Source organism: Actinia tenebrosa, unplaced genomic scaffold, assembly GCF_029948245.1.
Source record: "Actinia tenebrosa isolate PJP-AT-01 unplaced genomic scaffold, QUT_ActTen_1.0 PGA_scaffold10__47_contigs__length_13832649, whole genome shotgun sequence".
In the NCBI taxonomy this organism is placed as follows: domain Eukaryota; kingdom Metazoa; phylum Cnidaria; class Anthozoa; order Actiniaria; family Actiniidae; genus Actinia; species Actinia tenebrosa.
In genome coordinates, this window is record NW_028292570.1 from 11,263,660 (window position 1) to 11,289,676 (window position 26,017).

At 42.9% G+C, this 26,017-nt stretch overlaps 1 protein-coding gene across 2 annotated transcripts in view; it reads left to right on the top strand.

The window, feature by feature from the left end:
* The first annotated feature begins 975 nt into the window (after positions 1-975).
* Positions 976-26,017, top strand: part of LOC116306378 (branched-chain-amino-acid aminotransferase-like) — a 29,030-nt gene continuing 3,988 nt past the window's right edge. Inside the window, exons 1-8 of one of the 2 annotated variants that reach the window (XM_089026931.1) lie at positions 976-1,099; positions 1,289-1,321; positions 3,568-3,768; positions 23,086-23,196; positions 23,662-23,781; positions 24,370-24,533; positions 24,949-25,036; positions 25,812-25,866. In XM_089026931.1, coding sequence (XP_088883057.1) covers positions 1,001-1,099; positions 1,289-1,321; positions 3,568-3,768; positions 23,086-23,196; positions 23,662-23,781; positions 24,370-24,533; positions 24,949-25,036; positions 25,812-25,866 — 871 coding nt within the window. In that variant the 5' untranslated portion in view covers positions 976-1,000. Of the gene's footprint in view, positions 1,100-1,288; positions 1,322-3,567; positions 3,769-13,728; positions 18,407-23,085; positions 23,197-23,661; positions 23,782-24,369; positions 24,534-24,948; positions 25,037-25,811; positions 25,867-26,017 lie in introns of those variants that run through there. The other variant, XR_016119215.1, reaches the window with a different exon arrangement.

Below are 26,017 nucleotides of genomic sequence, written 5' to 3' on the forward strand. Positions count from 1 at the left end.
CCCTGAGGTTTGACTCAAATATGGTTAAAAAATCTTCTTTCCATGCTTTATATAAAGGTTTAAATGCTAGGGCAAGGGTTTGTATTGAAATTCAATGAATGCAATGAATTTCAATGCAAATACGAGCACATGCATTTTAACTGGCTTAAAAAACAACCACGCCCTATTTTTAATGTTTGATGGAGGGTTTGAATTTTGAAGGAGGAACTGTCCCAGGTTTTGAATTCAGACCCGCTCTCCCCTGTTAGTATCAATGCTAAATTCAAAACCTGGGACAGGTTATCCATCGAAATTCAAAACCGACATCAAACAATAAAATATGGTGTGGTTGGTTTTTAATTAGGGGCTAGGGACTGAAATTTTATGTGTTATTGTCAATTGTGTCTCATTATTTTTTTAATGGTTTTACGACTGATATTATTCTTGTTTTCCACTTAAATAAAGCCAATGTTTGCATTTTGATTCCAGAGGGCTTTGAAATAATGAAACTAAAATACCTCTTTAGATTTATTGGGATTAATGTTTTCATGTATTTCAGACGACCACATGTCATTCCCTAGAGTATTATTTTTTTTAACAGTTGCACATGAGAAGACACATGAATATGGATACAACTCAAACAAAGAATCTTATTCTCAAGACCACGTGTCATTCCCTAGAGTATCATTTCTTTGTTTAATGGTTGCACATGAGAAGACACATGAATATGGACACAACTCAAACAAAGAATCTTATTCTCAAGACCACGTGTCATTCCGTAGAGTATCATTTCTTTGTTTAACGATTGCACAGAGAAGACACATGAATATAGATACAACTCAAAGAAAGAAATTTCTAATTTGCAAGAGAATGACACGTGGTCTGAAATGGGAAACGTGATATCCAAGTTAAAGGCGTCTTTGGTCATAGTTTCATCATGTAGAAAATCATGTACATTGTACCAGACAGTATTTGGGCTTCCTGTGGTGATGAATACTTCATCACTTCAAGGATTTTCAAAATGGCGGCTAAAATGAATTTTCTCGGACTCGCAAAACTTTACAATATTTCTCTTTATAATCGTTTAATTCCAAAACAAAAACTACTTGCAGCCTCACTGGTAAGTATTTATGTCATAATTCTCTACTCTCTTTCTTTCTTTCTTGGAAGTTTCTTTCAGAAATAATTGCAAAATTCTGTTTTGTGTGTTTGTGTCGTAGTTTTCATTGAGCTTCATAAGGTTATTTACTAAGATTGTATCGAGTCAAATGGCTAAATTTTTGTCTTTATTTAATATCTTGTGTTTTAGGTTCGCTTCCAGTCGACATATCAGGATATACAAGTATGTATTCAATGTTAACTTAATTTATTTTCGTAGTAAATTTTTGCAAGCGAATTTGCACGTTAGCTTTGTGCATTTAATGTTTTCTAATTTTTAATCGGATAAGGAACTAAGCATGAATCTTTCTATTCCTTGAACCCTTACAAAACCAGGTTAAACTCTGGTGTAATATGATTTGGGAGAACACTACATAGCATTCAGTTGATGTAATTTATTCAGAAAATCTATTGTATTTTATTGTCGTTCTATCTATCGTATTATCTATTCTATCTATCGTATTATTGTATTGTCATATTATTAGTATTAGAAACAACTTGGGTACAACATATTAATTCATTGGCTCAGAGTAAATTTGCATGTTATCACGTTAGCTTTGCTCATTTAATGTTTTCTAATTTTAAATCGAATAAGGAACTAAGCATGAATCTTTCTATTCCTTGAACCCTTACGAAACCAGGTTAAACTCTGGTGTAATATGATTTGGGAGAACACTACATAGCATTCAGTTGATGTAATTTATTCAGAAAATCTATTGTATTTTATTGTCGTTCTATCTATTGTATTATCTATTCTATCTATCGTATTATTGTATTGTCATATTATTAGTATTAGAAACAACTTGGGTACAACATATTAATTCATTGGCTCAGAGTAAATTTGCATGTTATCACGTTAGCTTTGCTCATTTAATGTTTTCTAATTTTTAATCGAATAAGGAACTAAGCATGAATCTTTCTATTCCTTGAACCCTTACGAAACCAGGTTGAACTCTGGTGTAATATGATTTGGGAGAACACTATATAGCATTCAGTTGATGTAATTTATTCAGAAAATCTATTGTATTTTATTGTCGTTCTATCTATTGTATTATCTATTCTATCTATCGTATTATTGTATTGTCATATTATTAGTATTAGAAACAACTTGGGTACAACATATTAATTCATTGGCTCAGAGTAAATTTGCATGTTATCACGTTAGCTTTGCTCATTTAATGTTTTCTAATTTTTAATCGAATAAGGAACTAAGCATGAATCTTTCTATTCCTTGAACCCTTACGAAACCAGGTTAAACTCTGGTGTAATATGATTTGGGAGAACACTACATAGCATTCAGTTGATGTAATTTATTCAGAAAATCTATTGTATTTTATTGTCGTTCTATCTGTTGTATTATCTATTCTATCTATCGTATTATTGTATTGTCATATTATTAGTATTAGAAACAACTTGGGTACAACATATTTATTCATTGGCTCAGAGTAGAACTTTCCATAAATTTAACGGAGTGGCTATTTCGTACGTCACACGTACGGCGACTTGTGGGAGTCGTGTAGTCACGGCAGGAAAAGTCACGCAATAGAATTTCTGCAATTCCCGTACGAATATATTCTTCGATTGCACGTTACGTCCTCGTGACCATGTTGGTGCCATTTAACAAAAGATTTCTCATTAGCATCCATTGTTAACGGTTCCACAATGGCCGCCATGTTTTTGTCTTTTAACTCTCTTGGGAAATGCTTGCAACCCATCAATTCACAATTATCATTCGTACGGGAGTCTGTTCAGCGAATATTTACCAACACCTTTCAATCCCTGGATTATTCGCAGTTAAAGACCCTAATAATTGTCTTGGTGTAAGGTGAAATCAGTGATCAATCAAAATCGATATCTATCATTTTACCAAAATATATTGTTAATTTCGTGCATGCTATTTTTCATATTCGATAAGAGGACAGACAAGTATGCTGACGTCAATGAGCGCACGCTCTTTCCGTTGGTTGTTTTGATCACTAAAAAACACTGAAAAAATGCACGTCAGGGATCATTTTTTTGTGGAAATAAAAAAATCAATGTCCCTTTTCTAAGGTCTGTACTCTTATCAGACATATGTGTTAGTATATGACCCAAACTTTGCAGTGAAACCTCTTGCTACGCTCGTGGTTCCACTTGAGTTTGGATCATACCATAGTTAATAGAGTTAATAGAGTTAATATGAATGCTTTACTGTCATCCACCATATTTGTTTTGATTGTGTGCATGATCAGTGTCACATGATAGTACTGTTCGATCAACATCAAATGCGAAACAATAGGCCGGTCCTTTGAAGTTTGCCAGGTTTCCTAACCATTCCCCTCTATTAACTATTATCATACTGTATGCTAATGTCATTCCATGTTAAATCACAGTGCTAGAGTGTGTATTATTTATTAAATTTGATAAAGAATCGAAATTTTTTTATTCTAGTTTGACAAACTTACTGTGAATGAAGCCACCAAACCCAAACCCAAGCCAGACAACAACACACTTGTGTTTGGTAAAGAATTCACCGACCACTACCTTAGGATAGAATGGACTGAGAGTAAAGGATGGGATGCTCCAAAGATCCTACCTTATGGAGACCTGGCATTGCCTCCTGCGGCATCAGCACTGCACTATGGTCTAGAGGTAATTAGTATTTTTAAATATTATTAAATTATATTATTATTAAATATTATTAAAATGTTATAAAATAAAAAATATTAAATATTAGATATTATTAAATTATATTATTATTATTTTTAATTTTTATTTTATTTTTAATTTTTAAATGAGTTAAAACTCACTCAATAACCCTTTTAAGGCTGTAGTCCAAGTTGGCTATTGACTCGATATGGGTAGCATAATGGTTTACTGGCCACGCCTCTCACTACTGTGGTCCAGGTTCGAGCCCTAACTCAGGCTGAATCATACGTGAGTAATTGAGTAGTTTGTTTCTAATTTTACCATTTTTCCATACAACAATAGAGCAAAATGTCAACAAAATTCCCAAAGTTTTCTTCTTTTCATTCCACAGCAAGGAGGTTAAATTTTTCAGAGTTGATTCTCATTGTGAAATTATGATTTTCCAGCTTTTAGGCATCACGACTTTTGAAATCTACCTTAGAATGGTTGCCAAAATTTCTCAAATCTCGCAGAAAGCTTTAAGTGACTATGTATCATTATATCATGATGGTCGTAACACATCTAGCAGGAATAACAAGACTGGCATTTTGTCGGGCAGAGATAATGGTGCTTTGCTTAGTAGTTCATTGTTTCCGGTGCGCAATACACTGTAGTCGACAAGGAGTCTTTAACATTTTAACTGATTTTTTATCTTTTTTAAATATTTGACCATTCTACTATTTAGCTTATTTAGGATCACTACTGAAAAAAATCAATTTAGGTGTCATACATGTAGGCACTTAAGGTGACTGCCTACTTTTGGAAATTGATTTAAGCTTTTTTTAAAACTTTGATTTTCTGAATTGAAATTTAATGCTGATTCCAAATCTGGAAAGAAAAATAGGGTGTCTCGAGCTCGTTTTCGAGATAATCAGCATTTAATGGAAGCCTACGCACAAGCTTTTGGAGTAAAAATTGTGCCACCGGAAGAGATTAGGAAAAAATTAAGATTAATAAGATAATAGTTATTTGCAGACTATATGATTGCACAAACAAAGGCTAGTCAATCCTTCTACAATAATACCTGGATATTTTTGACAAAAAGACAGAGATACATTGATTTGTCGTATTTTGTAGTTTCGGTGCTCTTGAAAAATCTCATAAAGTCGAACAAAAATCCCTACAAAAATCTATTTTTTCACGTGTTCCTGATTTAAACTTTTCCTAAAATGTTGATATAACCTAGATTTTTAGGAGTTTTTTTTCGAATGAGCTATCAAAAAATATAGAGTCCTGTGCCAAATTTGAGGGTTTTGCCCTGTTGAAGCGGTATAGCTGAAAACGCGTATGGTTCTTCAATAAAATCTCGTAGATTTTTCAGCGGTTTTTAAGCGCGCGCACTTTGTGGGCTCAAATCAAACGTTCAAAAGTAGGCAGCCACCTTAAATATTTTTCTTTGCTATATTTTGTATAATGTGTAGTTCCAGAAATCATCCATACCCACCCCACAGAGGAATTTGGAATTTCCGAAGAGTAGGGGGGTCAGAGAAAGAACAAAAGTTACAGAGTTTGTATGGAAGAAAATTAGAATTTCTGGGGGGTAGGGTGGTGTCTTAAAAAAATTCCTCCATGAGGGGGTATGAATAATTTTTGGAACTACACATTATGCTGCTGTATATTATTACTAATATAGCAGCAGTTAGGTGGACTCGCGAATTGCCGGCATTGCCAAAAATCACAAGTCGAAAAACACCAGGGGGGGGTGGGTTTTTGGAGGTCGGTAACCCGCGGAACAGGGGGTCTTGCGCGATCTGCCGGCAGCGCGAAAGGTTCCTAACTGCTGCTCTGTTGGGGTCGCAAATGGAGGGAAAGATATTCTTTAGATATACATGGCATCCGTCAACGACATTCAAAACGAAACTGTGCGCAGGCTGGGAAATCAGGTGATGGATAACTCAGATGCGGATTTTGTCTTCGCTACCTTCATGGAGGGCAAGACAGACAAGACTATGAATCACGAGATGGCTGAAAGAATAATCGACAGAATGCCGGACGGTGACTACCGTTTGGAGTTGACGTTCGTGAAGTATTTGGACGGCGAGTGGGTGATAGAAAAGGGCCGTAATCCCATCAGGGCGTCTGGTAAGCAGAGTTTGTTTGTTTTGAATAAGCATACGAGACCAGGGGCATTGGAGGGAATTGACATGCTCTTCTACGAGGTCGCTTACCCGGTTACCGTGGTCATTTACGGCGCGTACGAGATTAAGGAGCCGGACGTCAAAAAGTTGCGACCAATGCGACATCCGGGTAATTGTGTTGCGAAGTTGGTAAGAGAGTTCTTCGAAGATTCTTCTCGTGGCGGTAAGCTTACGCCAAAAAGAAGAGAAGCCATCAGGAAATGGGAAAATGACACACATAGGATTGGAGGTACCATCAAAAACATCAAGAAGTTAGAGACGGCCTTAGAACGCCGCATACACGTGAAGGACATTACTGACGGTTGCATTTACGAAGGGACGAAAAAATATGGAGGTAGAGGTGCCCCCATTGTCATCTACCAACACAACGGACACGCTTGGCGAGAACTTAGGTTTCCCAAAAAGAAGGAAACTAAGGTTTATAAAATGTCGCCGTTGGCAGAATTGGTCCACGAGAATTCCGTTTGGTTGATGGACGCGGAAGGAAGTCAGTTTATGACGCAGGATGGTACCCTCTACAGGCCCCAAGTAGAACACCAGCGCATTCAAAGTGCTTGTGAGACCTTAGGGGAAGACTTTTCAGACGAGGTCCTTAGCTCTCGTAGTTTGGACTTTTTAGCTGCGAAGAAAAGAAACGGATGGAAGTCCACGCCTAAGGAATTCGCCGACATAGCCAAGGCCTGTGTAGAGCATGGTCATGGAGGTTTGTGGAATATGGAGTATGACGAGAACGAATACGTCTCCCTGGATATGAAACATTGTTACCCCGCCAGTTTTAAGGGATTGGGGGATTGTAAGGAGTATTACGACCGCTACGGGCATCCGGACTCGCAGTTCTTTCGTGTGTCTTTGCCCGGTAAATACGACGCCCCAGCTACGGGGTTCGTGCGGTTGACCGCGTGGAAGTTAGCAAAGGGCTTACATCCGATAATTTACGCGTGGTATGGGAAACATCTGCAGGAGAAAGAATGGATTCCCATACCCCTGCTGAAGTTTCTCGAAGAGCGCGAGCTTCTCACGTACACAGCGCATGAAGCCATATTGTGTCATTCTGCATTTACGAAATGGCTTCCGGAGCATAACCCCACTGCTAGAATCGTCATAGGCAAATTCACCCAGGGTGCAAAAGAAGGAGAAAAGCACATGCAGCGGCGTTTGATAACCGACGACGGAGAGTTGAGCTTCCTCGTAAAGCGTGCACATGAGCAAGGAACCATGGTGTCCGTAGAGAAGTGGAATTATTTCATAGAAGGCCAAGGGGAACAACAATGGAATGCGTTGTGTTATTACCAAGATCATCGCCCGCAATATTACCATTTGCGCGCCAGCATGCTCGCGTATGCGCATATTAATCTGTTGTCGATGCTGTTGAGGTTTGACAAAGAGGACGTTCCGCGCGTGGCCACGGATTCCCTCTATGTGAAGCCCGAAGTGTTAGAAAGAATGCAGGAATTCTACACGGCCGATGAACTTGCGGAAAGTGGTCAATGGCGTATAAAAAATGAAGAGATAAAAGCCTGGAGAGAACGTGTGGAATACCACGGGGAACACGTAAAAGGTGCCGTTGTTCCTACCGTGGAGTTATTGCCGTCCGTTGTGGACCCCATTTCCTACCAACGCTTTTCGTACCTTTATGGGCCAGGCGGTAGTGGTAAAACCACCAGGGTTTTGGAATTATTTCCTCGCGTGAAGGTGTTAACGCCGACGCACCGTCTGGAACGAGAATTAACGGAGATGGGTTACGACGCGCAAACGTACCACAGCTTCTTTCGCTGGAATGGTCAAAAGTGGGTGCCGGAAGCAATACGCGACATACCGTCGGTGATATTATGGGATGAGATTTGCACCGTGCCATTAGAAATCTTGCAGGAATTCGTAGACTTCCTCCGCGGAAAGTGTCAAGTGATATTTGCCGGAGATCCATGCCAACCTCCTCCCATTTGCGGAGAAATGCCCCATAAATGGTTAAAAGGAATGGTAGACCATGCAGAGGAAATCAACGCCGACTACCGTAGTAAGGATCAAGTAAGAAACTTAAAGGCGGAACTTCGGGGCCTCAGTGATGCCGAGCAAAACAAGACGCTGCGTAAACGCATCCGAGCGAAGTCTTACGAGGACTTCCTTTGCGCGTGGCATCCAGAGGATTTGGTGTTGAGCAGTAAGCGCGCAGCACAATCGCGAATACAGAAAGATTTGTTAAGCGTACACCGCGAAAGATTCCCTGGCCATTTGGTGCCCGTTTGCTACAAGCCCCACGATACCCGCATGCAGAAGAGAGACGTGTGGGTACCAGGTACCGACGTCCAACTGCAGAACGCGGTAACGCATGATAAAGTCTGGGTGCCTATGGGAAAGGTTGAAAAAATAACCTCCCATCCAGATTGGCGCTTGGGCTATTGCATGACAGTCCACAGCGCGCAAGGGCTTACCATAAAAGAAACCTTATGGATCATAGACCAGCGGCTGTGTTGGAGTAATTTGATATACACTGCCGTAAGCCGCGTGGAGTATGCCAAACAGTTAAAGAGAGCCTGGGGTCCGCAATTGCGTTACGACCGCACCCCAGAAGACGTAGCCAAAGAGAACATTGCTAAGAAACTCCTTCGCTACAAAAGACACGACGAAGAAAAAAATATGACGTTCGACCTATGCGCGGACGACGTCTATAAGGAAGGGGCGCGGTGTGCCAAATGTAACATACCGCTGCTATGGAGCTTCGATGCGAATGACGATCAGCAGTTTTCAGTGGATCGTATAAATAACAAGCGCGGGCATTGCAGAGGCAACGTAAGGTTAACGTGCCTAGAGTGCAATCGGGCGCGCGGTGCTGCGCTACTTTGAAGGGCAGCTAGCACTACTCTGAGTCTTTGGGGACTATGAGCAGCTCTTCCTTGACGAATCCACGACTTGGGCCATTTAGGTAATACAACACGGGTTGCCCTTCCTTGGTGATGGACTTCGAAATCTCATACGTTTTCAGAGACCAGTTAGGATCCGTGGCTCTCTTACTGCCACCTTCGAGTTCCCCCGGCTGATAGAGGTATCTGACCACTATGTCGCGGGGGAGCTTTTTTTCCTTCAGTCCGACCGCCCTCGAACTTCTGACGTAGGACTTGTGCTCAACGTGTTTCTTTTTTATAGCATCCTTGGGTTTTATTCCCGTAGTCCTGGCCGCCTCGTTGTTCAAAGCCACGATGACCTGGGGGAGCCTCTGGGTCCATTCCCTGTTGCGTTTGGAGGGATCTTCCAGCTCTTTCCAATACTGGTATCCAAAGAGACGCTCGGCCAGAGTCTTATTGAATCTTTCGACGATGCTCTGACCCCTGTGGTACTCAGCTTCGGCTCTCCTAATTTTAGTGCTGTGGCCTTTCAGGGTCTTAGTAACCACGCCCATGAACTCCGTCCCCGCATCCACTTGCAGCAGCTTAGGCCATTTCAAGACGCGCTTATAAATCCTACCTAGGGCTTCTGCGACTACCCAAGAATCCTTGCTGATTATGGGTTCGGCGTCCTTGTATCTGCTTGCGATATCGACTACGGTCAAAGCGTACCTATAGGTCTTTTTTCTCACCTTATCGTGCGGTAAGAAAAGCAAATCCGCCTGATGAACTTCATTGGGGGCATTTACGGTAAAGCTGGGCCTGGGAATGTACTTGGGCACGGGAAGATAAACCTGCCAGAGGGTTTGTTTTCTTAGCCAGTTCTTAGCCGTTTCATCTGATACCCTGGCCGCGGTCGCGAGTTTCTTGATGGCCGACGCTCCTTTCCAATAGCCTTCAGGCCCATAGTAAATTCCTTTTAAGTTTGTCCTCTACGCGGCCCATTATATGAATTCCAAAACAAGATTGATCTTGCGTCCGTTAAAATCCACCGTCTTTCCGTCCACTTTAATGGTGATGTTTATGCTTTCTACCAAATTAGACAAGTCATAGCTCAAAGAAATGGGAGTGTATTCTACCAGGTCAAATGGATTACCCTTAGGTGGAAACTTGGACATAAGAGAAGACTTTTCTCCATTGCTGTAACTATTGACCAAGTCGCAATAGACTTCATAAGAGGATGCGACTTTCCATTTCACAGGTATGGCTGTGTCGGTAATCGTCTTGCCCGAGGCACATAATAAAGATCCCAATGGGTCAGACTTTCCAAAAGTCATTGAATAGTTTGACATGTTATGTTTGAGGGTCATTTCGTGCGGCAATCCTGTGGTGAGAGTATAACCGTGTTTTGCTAATTCCTTGGCCAGTGTGATTGGTGTATAATGTCCATCGGGCAGCAATACGGCTTGATAGTTAGATCCTCCTGTATGCTCAGTGACTATGCCCCTAATCAGGTTATACCAAGAATTGTACAAAGAGCAACTTATGAGCCGAACCTTATGGGCTTTAATGGGGGGATTCAAATAAGTGGTAAAGTTATTCTTGTCGCTTTCCAAAAAGACGATCATTATATTAGGGGCATTTTACAATGCCCACGCCAAAGCTACGCCTCCCGCCAGCCCTGCGACTCCTACAAAGACCAATTCATTGTCTTTTTGTTTCTTAGAAGGCTGGTAGTAATTCTTGAACTGAGGCTTTCTCATTCTAAAGTCGGGGTGCGCCTGCGCATAGAGCTTAAAGGCGTAGTCTGTGTTTTCGAAGTTCTTATCCGCCTGCATCTTGTCTTGGTAGTTCTTGTCCAACCAATCCCTGTAAGCTTGTCTTTTTTCGTTCCAAGCCGCCACGTCCCTTTGATATTTCTCCAGCGCTAAGTCGTGCCTCTTCCTTTCGGCGTTAGATTCTGCGTTTCTATCACCGCTAACTAATTTATCCAGATATCTACCACCATAATTAGCTCCAGTGAATGCTAAAGCTGCAATGACTCCACCTGCGACTAAGCTAACCATTATATGTTAGGCAGGTACTTTTCCTTCTGTAGGTAATTTCTTAGCATGATAGCCCCGCATACGGCAGCGGTCATCTTAGCAAAGTTACTCAGGTTTTTACTTGGGTCCTCAGTAAGGTCCTCCTTTAGGACTTTCTTACCTACCCAGCCAATACCGGCGATGATGGAGGTTGTGATAGCAGCTTCTTGGACGGCGTCAATTAATTTGGTTGACATTATATTACGAAGCGAGAAGGTTACTCCATTTCAGGGATCTTACTTTTTCTAACCTCCACGGGTGCGCGATATGTCGCGGCCTCCCACTTTACTCTTGGCTTCGTAGCCCGCCATTGTAAGTAAAGGCTGCCTGCTGCTATAGCAATTCCTATCGCTCCAATGACGTAGCCGGGATTCCAAAAGGATCCCTCTTCTTTTTCCTCCACCTTTTCCTCTTTCTTTGCTTTGTTCTTCCTGTTCATCTCCGCGAGCTTCTTTCCGGCAGCGACTCTGCCTGGAGATTTAGCCTTGGTAATCTTTTGCTCGGGCTGCTCTACCTTCGACTCTGGTTCACTCATTTATATCTAAGGACTTGAAGGACTTGATAAGTAACTTGACTAAGTACTTGAGAATGACTTAAGGATAACTTGACTAAGTACTTGAGGCGACTTGACTAAGTACTTGAGAATGACTTAAGGACGACTTAAGTAAGTACTTAAGGACGACTTGACTAAGTACTTGAGGCGACTTGATCAGGTACCTCAGTAAGTGCCGCCTGGAAGACCTTTTCGACTTCTCTGTCCTTCTTGAAGTCCTTCCAAGAGGCACCAAAGGTGCCCGCAAGTTCCTTCAAGTCGACATGCTGAGCTACGTGCAAAGCCACAGAGGCGACTGCCATTAACTTACCGCACTTCAAAGACAACCACCCGCAGGTTATCTTAAGTTCTTGGGCGATAACATAGTCATCGCTTATGTCCTTCCGCAGTTGCTCCACGTCGTCTATGGGCAGCGCAAGTCCAAGTAATTTAGTCGCAAGTCGGATAGCGGAGTCGGCGACGGCGTCCGTGGTCTTACTTGCAAGGGCGGCCTCGTACCTCTTATGGAACTTTTTGACTTCCTCTTCTGACAACTTATTAACCTGCTCATGGGTAAGTTCCTTGCCTATCATTTCTTTGCACTTCCCCGAAGACACAAGGATGTTAAGTTGTTCCTTGAGGTTGCTTTCGTCTAACTGTGTGGGGACTTCATCTAAGAGCTGCTCAATCTCCATATATGTTAATGGAATACGGAAACCTCAAAGAGAAGATCATCTTGGAATGTTGGTGCGTCTTTAAATGCCGCATGTATTCGTGTAACTGTTCCTTGCTTATCTCGCCTCCATAGTCGCTTAAGATGGTTTCCAGATCACTCCGGCTCGGAGTATAAAATACGACCAGGGAGCCTATGTTTTCCCTAAAAGGCTTAGAGACGCTGGTAAGCTGCTGCGAGAGCAACCAAACGCTGATATTGTCATGTCTACCGCTGAAGGCGAGTTTAACGAGCTCGGAAGTGCGTCTTTTTACGTCGTCCCCGCAGGCAATGTCATCCAGTATGAGTAAAGTCTGCGTATCTTTAGGGAATTGTTTGTGCCAGAACTTCAAATGGCTGGATAACTCGTTAGGATCCAAAATATCCACAAAGAAGTCGTCGTCTTTCACTCCTATGCCCGTCCAGGTGCGGTTATTCACATAGGTGGGACAAAGTAGCACTATGTAGTCGAAGCGGTATCTAAAGGGTCCTAATAGCTGCTCTACCACGAACTGGGTCTTTCCGCAGCCGGTGGGTCCTACTATCAGGGCATTGCAGGGAATATGGTTCGGATCCATTATATATACGATGGACCCAGTGGAAGCAGTAAGAAGGATTGCCGCCGACGCAAAAGATAAAAGAGACACCATAGAAATGCAAAGGGAGGAGATCGATCGGCTGCGGGAGCGCGTGCAGGAATTGTACGATGAAATGTGCAGCCTGAAGCGCGCGGAAAGGTTTGGTGCCTTGTTGACGATGGCCGGTTGGGTAAAAGAAAGCGTTAAGGACTTTATGCGATATCCGCTGTAGAGCTGTTTGAAAGACACCTAAGAATGTTAAGTATAAGGTTGTTAAATTGTTAAGGATGTTACTTCTAAGAAAAAAAGATGTCTTAGAATGTTAAAGATAAGGTTGTTATATTGTTAAAGACATATGCATGCTGCTTTAAAAGATGTCTTAGAATGTTAAGTGTATGGTTGTTAAATTGTTAAAGATATACGTATGAGTCATTTAAAAGATGTCTTAGAATGTTAAGTGTATGGTTGTTAAATTGTTAAAGATATACGTATGAGTCATTTAAAAGATGTCTTAGAATGTTAAGTGTATGGTTGTTAAGGATGCCTTGCATGTTACTTCTAAAAGACACCTAAGAATGTTACGTATAAGGTTGTTAAATTGTTAAAGATATACTGCGTGTGCTGTTTAAAAGACACCTTAGAATGTTAAGTATAAGGTTGTTAAGGATGTCTTGCATGTTACTTCTAAAAGACACTTCAGAATGTCGAGTATAAGGTCGTTAAATTGTTAAGGACTATTATTTCTTCTTTTAAGAAAATATACCTAAGGATAAGGATATTTCTTTTCTTAAAAAAAAAAGAAGAGATAATAGTCTTTAACAATATGATAACCTTATCTTTAACATTCTGAAGTGTCTTTTAAAGCAGCACGTGCAGACATACTTAACAATTTAACAACCTTATCTTTAACATTCTAAGACATCTTTTAAAGCAGCATACGTATATCCTTAACAATATAACAACCTTATCTTTAACATTCTGAAGTGTCTTTTAAATGACTCATACGTATATCCTTAACAATATAACAACCTTATACTTAACATTCTTAGGTGTCTTTTAAAGCAGCATGCAGACATACTTAACAATATGATAACCTTATCTTTAACATTATGAAGTGTCTTTTAAACGCAGCTTATGCTCCCGTAGACCTGTTTTAAAAGACACTGCAGAATGTTAACAATAAAGTTAAAAATACGTTATATTGTGGTTAAGGTACACTTAAGTATAAATGAACTGTTCAATGTGTAAAAAGGTGTTCAGCACCAAGCAAAGACTACAATACCACGTTCGTCGTGGCGTTTGCACAAAGAAACCAATTAGTAAAGTTTGTAAGGATTGTGGTAAAGAATTCAGCACCGTTCAAAAGATGCGACAACATCAAGACAAACGCATTTGTGGGCTTTGCAAGGGCTGTAATAAGGAATTTCCTAACACCTCCGAGCACCTGAAAAGGGGCGTCTGTGAACAAAGCAGACAGTGTAGTTTCTGTAATAAGATACTAAGCAGTCGTCAACGTTTACAGACGCATCGGAAAACACATGAAGTCAACTATCGATTTCTCTTTGGGAGCTACGACTTAGAAGGCGTGGATTGCTACCAATGTGCGGATTTGATGTGTCGCTGCCCGCATAAAGAGGATTACTTAAGGAATCGCATAGATTACCATAAGAAGATAGTCCGTACTTTCCCCTCTTTTGAACGCGCCGAAGGCGTTCCGTGGACTAAAAGGGAGTATTGGAGGCAGGAGTGCGATCGTTGTGGTTGTGTCAGAGAAGAGGAACATATCTTCAACTGCCTCGACAAATAAACGTCCTTAACAATATAACAACCTTATACTCAACATTCTGAGACCCTTTTAGAATGGGGTTTGCGCAGAGAGTCTCAAATCCCATTCTTATTCTCATTTATTATTATTAAGGATAATGAATAATAATAAATAAAAATAAGAACCCCTTTAAAGGTATATGCTAGCCTACTTTGGAGGATTCCTAATCACCCTTTCAATATATGGACTGTATTACGTGCGAACCACCAGCTGATTGCATTACGCCCCCAAAACCGCGTAAAAAATACACCTGCCTTCATTGCGGCAAGGTATTTCTTGAAGGATCCCATTGGTGCTCCGCGGAGCAGCGGACTTTAGCAGACGTCCTTACGAATGCAGAGGACTCTCAGGCTCCCAATTAACCACGTCAAATACCCACCTGCCATCCTTTTTACCATGACTCATGACATGGGTAACGTCCTGCCCTTCGATGGCGTACCTTATCCTATCGGGCGCCCAAAGGGTGTATGTTCTTTTTTTATTCTTTAAGACCAAACGCAGGCGGTCCAAGTCTTCAAAGACCACATAATTCTTTATCTCGTAAATCTCCCCCACCTGCAAATCCCTCCAGTGCGTTTGTATAAACTTTAACTCGTTAAATTTATCCTTGTCCATATATTCTATGAAATATCTTTAAGTGTGTTGCCAAAGTCTCCGAGGTTTTAAAGCCCTTACAGCACCACCTGCAGGGAATTCGTAGGTGTTCAGCATACGCAGTGATCTCCCTGCAAATGACATCGTAATCGCTGCTTACGAGCACCTTATAGCCGTTTTCTTCATACCTCTGTAAGAGCAGTTGCTGATCCTCAGATAACCTGCCATTGCCTTTCGGGGTCTTTAGCTCTATGCAGAATCCACAGTAATGTGTGTGCGCATTCAAGATCATTAAGTCGGGTTGACCGCGTTGATATCCTTTCTGCCAGCACTTTATACGTTTGCCGTCTGAATCCTGCAGTTCACCTAGACCAGGGGCTATGAGCATTTGGGGGTAAAACTTGCGGATGTAGTCCACCACCTTTTTATGCAGGTCAAACTCATTTTCTATTTTGAATACCAACTTGTTTGGACCGTCAAAGCGCTTGTCTATTGCATATTTACCCGTCTTACGCAGCGCGGGTAGGACTTCCTCAAAGACCCAATCACGAAACTCCACAGCTTTGGGTAGTTTGGAGCTAAATATCAGTTCGTACAAACCAGGTTCGGATATAAACACGGCATTTGGTTGCGTAGTAAAGGAGCGGTGATTCGCAGCCCCTTGTAGATCAACCCATCTTTTCTGGTATTTCTCAGATACGTGTGTTCTAATTGCATCTCTAGGGCGCTCATAGCCCAACGCCAAAGCCACCTCCTTCGCTTTGAAGTACAAAGTTTCGCCTTGCACTATGCATTGCAGTTTCGTACCGTTGTTTTCAAATATTTGCAGCATTGTATATCTAAGAAATATTTTAACCCTAATATGCAACACTTTTAAGTTGGTTCATTTCCACGCTCAGTTGCGCGTCAGACACGACGAAGACGTAGCAGTTTATCTTATCGCCGTCGCCGGCACTGGTGTTCTTGGTGCGCTTGATCTCCAATGTTATGCCATCCTGGGTGTTTACTAGACGTAAACCCTGGCCATGTAGGTCTTCGTCGTTAATGGTGCGCATATCAATCCACAGCGCATACTTATCCTTAAAGAATTCCTCGGGGCTAATTTGGTCGCCAAACTTGCGCATTGCCTCCCTGTACACGTCTGCGGGCTTTATCCCCTGCGAGTAGACCTTGTTTGGAACGCCGTTGATATTCACGCCGACGTTAGTAATGTTGGGGTTGTGAAAGGCTTCGGAGTCGCGCTTACCGGCCTCATAGGGTTTGGCAAACACCAACATTAACCCCGTGAGACTTCTTCGGGGGAGGTTAATACTTTGGTTGATAACCTCATCCGTCTTATCCAAGAAGCTGAACGTCTTATACATCACTACGTGGTCGTACAAGAACGCCTTTCCGGCGCTGTATTCCATGCCGGCGCTACGGGCCAGCTCTTCGCTGTACACGGTTTCGTACTGTAATTCTAGATTAGTGATAGAATAAGGATCCACGGCTCCACTGATTGCGCTGCCCATGCCTCCTAGAATGTTCGTAGTGTCCGCCAGGGTTACTTCAAACTGCAACTCTGCCAATTGTCTGGGGTAATACACGCCATGGTTCGTAATTACTTCAAAGTCCAAAGGGATAACGTATTTGGTACCGTACGCAGTTACTACCCTTGTTGCGTCTGCTACTGCGGTCGCATCGCCGGAGTCAGTAGGCGCCGGGTTAGTGTCGCTGCGAAGCTGACGTAAGATAACGCTTCCGATTCCCTGCTCTATCTTCTGCTCACGGTCAAAGGCCGTCAACCATAAATCTTTATACGTGGTGTACAGGTCGTACCTATTCAAATCCAAGAGGGATTCCCCGGCAAACTTGATTCTCATCTTAGAGACGAGGTTCCTACCCACATTATTGACGGTATAGCGCTTGTCCTTGGTGCTTGGTTGTATTGCTAGGTCAAACCTTAACGCCAGGGTGCCAGGAACCAATACTAGGTTATCCGTTAGGCGGGGAACGCCCACATACAGCGTTTCTCCAGGCTTTGCGCTACTGGGCGTGAATGTGACCCGATGAAAGGTGCGTTCTGCTTTCAGCCCGCCAACCTGCTTAGGTAATACGTTGGGATTTAACTTTGAGCTTATCATATATAATGGAAGTAGAAGGAACGGATTTTGATCCCCTTACCGAAGAAGACCAAGTTGACATTAACGATGAAGAATACGAGTCTTTACTTCCTAATGACAACGTAGACGGACGAGGTCTCTTTGAGAAATTAAGGAGTAAGTATGGCAGCAGGGCCCGCGATGCTATGCGTTCTTTGAGAGATAAATTCAAGTCTAAGAACCCCCACACGCCCATTCCAGAATACTTACAAATGGAATCCCTTGGCGTGCGGTCGGACTTAATAGCGAACATCATCGAGGACCTAAGGGAGCGATACCCAAACATAAACCTGGCTCTCTTAGACATCCAAATAGGAGACAAAGGGCAGGTTCAAGTTAGAGAATCGGGTAGGGAAAAATGGCATAACCTGTATCAAAGGAAGAATTCCAGCCTGCTTAACAACCAGCTTCCAAAAGGAGTCACAAATGCGCTGGGAACGCCCAACTTGACGATGCTAAGCACTTCGACTCAAAGGGATACAGAAGTTGCCAGGGAGGCCTTTGTTAGTCGCCTTTCACTGCCGGGTAGCGAAGATGCCCTCAGATCCGCAATCAGACTGCAAGAGGAGCGTCAAGAAAGACTTAGCCAATTGGGGAGCGACGAGACTGCTGAAAAGGAAGCACTTAAGAAGGAAATACAGGAAAATAACATAACCATTGATGACCTTACGCGACAACTCGACTACGTAACCAAGAAAGAAGGCGGTATCGTCAGTCGCTTCGAAGCCGTCCAAGAGGAAAACCAAGCATTGCAGGAACGTATAAGAGAATTGGAAGACGAATTCATTAAACAAAATAAACTAACTACTAAGAGCCATGCCGACGAAATCGTAGACTTTAGGAATAGACTTTCTAAGGCGTTGGACGAAAAAAGCGACGCAAGGAATCAGCTAAGGGCTGCTTTGAATGAAGCGGCGGGAAAAAACACGGAACTACAGCGCTTAGGACAAGAATTAATGGAGTCTGTTGACAGAGAAAGGCAATTGATGCTGGACAAGGCAGTGGCGGAGGAACAAATACGGCAACTTCGACAGGCCGTCGAAGACTTGGAGTACGAAATAGATCGACAGCGAGTAATAATCGAAGATCAAACTCGCCCTGAAGAAGAAAGGGAGGCAGCCCAAAAGGAAGTAGAAACCCTTCAGGAAAGACTGGCGGAATTACAAACGCAAATAGAAGGTAAGGAAAAGGAGCTGGGGCTTACCACCCGACAAAAAATACTTAGGGTCCTTCGTAGGTATGGCGTGCCGTTGGCTTTCGCCGTAGCACTGTCTGGTGCCATTGCGGGAATCATGAACGCAATTAACGGTCTGTCGGCGGGCGCAAAAACGCTTGGGAAGGACATGGTAGAAATGGGAAAGAAAATGGAGAAAGGAACGAAGGAAATTGGAGAGAAAATGGAGAAAGGAACGAAGGAAATGAAAGAAAAAATGGAAAAGATGGGCAAAGAAGAAAAAGAGGCTATGGAAAAAGCAAGGGAGGAAGAAAAGAAAGGCATGGAGAAGGTAGCAGGGGGCATACAGGCAATGGGTAAAAAATTAGCTGCGGGCCTCGTAACCCTGGGAAAGACATTCGCAGCCAGCGTTCCCGGTCTGCTTGGTAGCGTCTTGAGTTTGATATTGAAAACCAGCGGCGAGTTGTTAAAGTTCGTTGGTAATAACATTTGGATCCTCGTGGTGGCTATCGCGATGGTACTCATGAAGAAGGTGCGGGGTTGACCTCGTCGTCAGGCCTGTCGGCCGCACGAGACTGTGGACGAGTAAAGATAGTATTCGCGCCGCCTTGATAATGCGGCATTAACGGCAGCACACTCATGGTAGAGAGGGGCTTATGGCTCCAAGGTCTGTCAGGAATGCTGCCGCTGCCGCCGATATAATTCATCCTTACGTTACCATCGTGGGCGAGAATTTGCAGCTTGGCATATTGACAATTGGCTATCATATGAAAAGTAACCGGCGTTAAGTCTTCGGCACTTATTGGAGGGGGCTCCGACGAAAAGTGGGTCGGGCTTCTATTGTTAACTTTTTTTCTGTATGGTGGCAATGGGTGGTTATTCTCGTCGACGAGCCTAAACCCCACGTTTGCACCATTACCCGTGTTAATGCTAATAGTGCATATTATTAATCCCAAGCCACCGACTTCAACCCACATTCCGATGTCAATCCACTCATTCTTTTCGCCATATTCCCTTTGGTCTAAATGGAAAACGTAATGGGTTTCCTTTACATGTGGATTCATATATTTCAGCAAACACAGTTTGCTTCTAGAGGCTAACCACCGTAAGGGTGCTAATGGTAGCGTGATTATAGAGCTTGTCTCTTTGGTCGTGTATGCTATTCACCGTGACGATCCCCGTATCGTCTACACGCATTTGCAGCTTTACTTTCCCATGGCAGTCGGCAACCATGTGCAGGGTCCAAACGGATAGATTCTCAGTGCTATAGGTGTTAGGCTCTACAGAAAAATGCGTGGGCTCCCTGTTGTTGGTCTTCGCGCGCATAGGCTGCAGTATGCCGTCGTTGTCGCAAAAACGAAAGCCTATGTTGGAATTGCTGTTCGATCCAATGCAAATACTACAAAGGATTAACTTCTTCCCTGAATAATTCAAATCCACGGACATGCCCGTGACATCAACCCAAGATGCTTGAGTGTATGTTTTCTCGCCTGCGTAAGTCGTATAGACGCAATCTACTCCAGCTACGTAAGGGTTGTTCATCGCCATTATATGAATGACTTAAACATTTCGAATCTAGTTAGTTTGATGTTCCCCTTTATCTTAAGATAGCTCACGGTACCCATAAACGAAAGCACCCTCATGACGTAGTTTGGATATGGACAAAAGGCATACTGCACTCTGTCTTCCATGTTCACTAAGTATGTAAAAGTCCATTTATTTGGGTCGTCGTCTAATACGAAATCCAGTACGAAAGTATCGAAATTAACGGCATTCTCCCTAGCCCCGGAGCTCGTAGTCACATCCGTATAAAACCACCATTGATTCGGGACATACTTACTGGCTTGGACTGATGACGCCAAATCTATGGTATATTTTTTCACCATGGGGCCGGCTGGTCCGCGTGGCCCCTGCGGTCCGGGGTCTCCCTGCGGCCCTTTAGGGCCTCGCTTATCTACATGTGGGTTGTTTACATCCATATATAATAACCCAAACCAACTGCCGTAACGACCAAGCCAGCTTTTAAGAAATCGTGGTCATATTCTTCTTCGGGCACGTATCTTTTTTTCCTTTGCACGCGTACCTTCATCGGCTCCTTCACTACGGGCAGTGTTGGCTTCGTCTCATGCGTATTTTTAGGCTTTTCTACGAAGTGGGGGATATTCAAAAGTGTGTCAGAATTAACGTCGTTCACACCAAACTTCATGTCTTTCGTGGCTCGTTGAAGCTTGTTGTTGTATCCCACCACGGCATTGGCGTTTATCACTAAATTGCTTGGCATCAACCAACATCCGGGCGACAACGCGTAGTCCAGCCGCATTCTCGACAACTGTATAGCATTTTGATATCGCTGCACCGACTTCGAGATGTTATTCTCAATAATGGCGTATTTTAAGAGATTGAGGAATTCTTGCTGTGTTTCTTTTGACGCTCCAGACGCACCTACGATAGAACTACGGGTGTTAACTTGCGCGCCTAGAATACAGTAGACAAAGGCTTCGATACTTCGGTTAATCCTGGCGAGATTCTTTAAACCAATACCTTTCGCGGCAACAAATGGTGCCCACGGATGGGTTTCTTTACTCTCAATGAAGTAAATCAAATTACCCTTTGATGCTTTTCCGCCAAAGTCTGAGAATTCCCATTGGCTCGGATACCCCATGCCGGGTCTTTCTATGCTGGCACCTACGTATGCTGTATACGTGTACGTCTCTCCTAGACCGTGCGCGGCACCTTCTTTATTACGAAAGTCGGGGTTTGAAAGCCCAAACTCATTCCTTAAACGCTCCCACGCGACTTTATCGTATTTATTATCCTTTGCGTTAAAGATTTTATCACTTGGTAGAGGTGCTCCTAGTTCAAACAATATTCTGCGGATGGTAAAAGCAACGTGAAATCTCAAAAATGGAATATGCAGCATATCCATGGCCACGCCGCATCCTTTTGTCGCAGCCCAAACAGCAAAGTTCAATTGCTGCGGCCAATACCGCATGTTAGGTCCTGCCAGCCATTCACGGGCTTCTTTACCTGACGTATGCTTAATGCGGGTTTCTCTGAAGACATCTCTAATCTTTATCTTAAAGGACGCTTTACCCACGGGTATTTTCAGTGTGGTAACCAACCCAGCAAAGTTCTTCGCATCTTTATTATCGTAAAATGGATAATCTCCCGTCGCCGGTAGCAGATACTTAGGGAAATTAGGCTTTGGCGCTGGAGGTTTCGCAGGTCGTTTGGGTGGTGGCGGCACATAATGTGGCCGATCCTCCATATCGTTTCCAAAAGCGTCGTACATTAGTATATAATGGATGTTATACCTTCAGCACCCCCACTTTATCCTGAAATTCCTAAGGATGCTGAAAACTTTCGTTTAAACAAGGCGAACTTAATACTGGCTTATTTAGAAGGGCAAGCGAAACACTACGAAGAGGTCCGAAAAAAGTACGCCAGAGCCCGAAGCATCTTGCATAAAATCGCGATAACTTCCGGCTCCATGTCCGTGGCTCTTACAGGCACCGGCGTCGCTACTTCTTTGACCGGGCCCGGAGTAGTCGTTGGCGTTCCTTTAGCCAGCGTTGGAGCTGTCTGCGGCATTGTTTCCGCTGTTACGACAGGCATCATAAAGCAATTGTCCGGTAAGATATCCAAGCACGACACTCATATAACCCTGGCAAGAGCAAAGGCTAACACCATCACCGACTTAGTCTCCCAAGCTCTGCGGGACCGCCGCATAGACGACACAGAGTTCTCTTTGATCCTCGCCGAGGAAAGAAAATACGGCGAGTTAAAGTCGGGTAATAAAAAAACCATCGTGAAAGATCTTTCCGAGGAATCTCGCAAACAGATCTATCAGCAGGCAAAAGAGGAGCTCCAAAGAAAACTCGCTCAATAGACATTTCATCTTCTCGGAATCCATTCTAACAACGGATGCTTGGGGTCTATTTGCTGGAATATTTCGTAAATTACGTCGGGGTAATAAGGAATATACTTATCCAGCCGACAGAACATCCACTCGGCCCTTTGCATATCCGAAACCTGTGGAATACGCCTACCGGTAATTTCAGACAAAATATAAGGAATGGCTTTATAATATTTCCCTAATTTTAATTTTTTCAACGTTTTCCGTAGACTTTGCGGCGAGGTCTCTTCCAAATTATCCATGATCTCCCGCGTGTCTAAATACACCGGATGTAACCCCTGGATATGACTCATCCAGTCTCTGAAGTATTTCAACCTCTTATATGGCGTTTTCGTGCGACCTCCATTGGCGTAATACTGTTCTCTGGTAACATTTGGCACCGCATTACGAATATTCTTACCACACTCGTAACACTGTGCTGACGTATCCTCCTCTATCTGCATTTTTTTACCACAACACCAAAAGGATTCTGGCTTGGGTATGACAACTTTAAACCTTAAACAAATCACACAGAAGTCATTAACAAACTCCTTACATTCATGCATCGTATATCTAAAGAATATCTTTCCCTCCATTTGCGACCCCAACAGAGCAGCAGTTAGGAACCTTTCGCGCTGCCGGCAGATCGCGCAAGACCCCCTGTTCCGCGGGTTACCGACCTCCAAAAACCCACCCCCCCCCTGGTGTTTTTCGACTTGTGATTTTTGGCAATGCCGGCAATTCGCGAGTCCACCTAACTGCTGCTAATATTGTACTCCTGTACTGTAGTGTTTTGAAGGGATGAAGGCCTACAGAGGGGTGGATAACAAGATCAGGATGTTCAGACCACTGGAAAACATGAAAAGAATGAATCACTCTGCATCAAGGGCATGTCTTCCTGTAAGTAGCATAAAGCAGGACTCATAATAGAATACCAAAGTGATGATTAATGTCACAAAATTGTTTTTAAAGGCATTTATGATGTTAGTAACATTATCAGAAACTGCATGTAAAAATATAATATAGTGTGAAATTTCAGACCGATAGAGTGGAAAACGGCTGAGATATAGGTGATTTAATATGAACATATCCCCATATACAAAGTTCTCAAATTGAACTCGCCTAAAGATTCGTCCAATTTTGAAAACTTTCAAAACATCACTCATAACTATAATTTTGGAGTTGTACTCGAGATCGTGCGATTTCCTATACTAATCATTTTAAGTTTGGTAAAAACATGACTCTGAATGATATCGCTAGTTATGGCCGATAGATCATGTTTTTACCAAGTCTATGCATTTGATCTGTACTCTTACATTCAATATGATCATTTATATTTATTTATTATTCTTGTCATCAACATAGAAATTTGACAGCGAAGAGATGGTGAAGTGTATTCGTCAGCTGGTCAAACTGGACCAGGAGTGGGTTCCGTACTCTGATACATGCTCACTGTACATCAGACCCACCCTGATTGGCACACAGGTAATTTGCCCAAGGGGGGTACTCCCCTATATTCGCTATACGGGTATGTGCCGCCAAACAGGGTATGGTTTTCAGCGATTCTACCATGGAAGAGGGTATATAAAATCACGCTCGCTCTGGGTCAGGGTATATGATATCACGCTCTCTCATCTCTGGAACAGGCTATCTATTTTTGCAATACCGGAAAAGGGTATGATTTTAGTGATCTTTCTCTGGAACAGGGTATGAATTTCAGCGATTTTACTCTGGAACAGGGTCAGGGTTCAGTGGGCTCAGCTGCACATCCCTATGCTAAACGGGCAAGACCCCCCCCCCCCCCCTTAATTTGGGTACATATGTTAGTTACCATCCCTAACATCAGACCAGATAAAGAAAGGCTGCACCTGAGGTCTTGAATATATGGACTGAGACTGTTAGGCCAAGATCCATTTTCAAGACTGAGGGCACAGTTAAATTAATATTATTACACATTTAGGGTGCTTGTTCTCCCTTAGGTTACACTTAGTCGTTCAACCTTAACACCAACAAGAGTGTGAGAGAGATTTATCGTTTACTAAATTGTAAATGAATCAAAATCTTATTTTTCAGCCGACCCTTGGAGTGAATAAGGCTAACAGTGCCTTACTGTACGTCATCCTGTCCCCAGTCGGTCCATACTTCAAGACAGGCACATTTAACCCTGTTGCACTGTTAGCAGATCCCCAGTATGTCAGGGCGTGGCCTGGGGGTGTTGGTGACTGTAAAATGGGAGGGTAAGTAAGATGGGCAATTCTTCTAAGGTCTATGACTCCCCCAGGGGGGGAGGGAAAGTCTAAGGAGGGTATGTCATGTGATAACAAAAATATCCACACCTGGTGTCAGAGTAGGATTTGAGGAGGGTATATTTCGTAATCCCAGAAAATATCCATACCTTCGAGGCCATCGAGGGGGGTTGAAATTTCCAAGGGGCTGGGAGGGTATATTATGTAGTACCATAAAATATCCATACCTCCCCCATGGAGAGCAATCGGAATTTCCAAGGGGTGGGGAAAGGAATGAGTGTACTCACCGCTATGCCACCTGTGCTTCCCTAGTAAACCAGGATTGTGTGAACAACTGTTTGGAAAATATTTTGAAGATTTACTCATCAAAGAGGCATCAGAATGATTATTATCTTTCTTCTCCTAGAAATTATGGACCAACCATTCTGGCACAGTTGAATGCTGAACGACAAGGTTTACAACAAGTTTTGTGGCTGTTTGGCGATGATCATCAGGTAAACACCATTGATTGATTCATCACAATGTTACTATATTTCAAAAAAAAAGCCATACCCTGAATGAGCTTCTGGGCTGATCTAAATCAAGGCATGGCTAACTCACAGATCAAACCCTGAAACAACCTCTGGGCTGATCTAAGTCAGAGCATGGCTAACTCACAGATTGAACCCTGGAACAACCTCTAGGCTGATCTAAGTCAGGGCATGGCTAACTCACAGATTGAACCCTGAAACAACCTCTGGGCTGATCTAAGTCAGGGTATGGCTAACTCACAGATAGAACCCTGAAACAACCTCTGGGCTGATCTAAGTCAGGGCATGGCTAACTCACAGATAGAACCCTGAAACAACCTCTGGGCTGATCTAAGTCAGGGCAAGGCTAACTCACAGATCGAACCCTGAAACAACCTCTTGGCTGATCTAAGTCAGGGCATGGCTAACTCATAGATTTTTCAGGGAGGAAAACCTAAGGACCCAGAGAAAAACTTTCAAATCATAGTAAAGACCCAACTAACTCTACTCACATGAGATGCCAAGTCCAGGAATCAAACCTGAAACCACAGAGGTGAGAGGTGAGTGCACTACCCCTACACCACCCTTGGTTCACTAATGTATGTGATGTTGAGTCCAGGAATCAAACCCTAGACCCCAGAGGTGAGAGGTGAGTGCACTACCAATACACCACCCTTGATTCCCAAACTAGTTTCTCAATAAGGAAGTTTCTAAATACATTGTATGATGAACCTTCTTTATTCATTATTTTCATCCCCAGGTGACAGAAGTGGGAACAATGAACATGTTCATGTTGTGGATAAATAAAAAAGGAGGTAAAATGATTTACTACTAGGGGTGGATCCAGTGTCATAATGATATTACTGTATGAGAATATATATGAAATGTATATTAATACTGTGGTTGTAATGTATCAAATTGACATGGGCGGATCCAGGATTTTTTCAAGGGGGGGGGGGGTTGTAA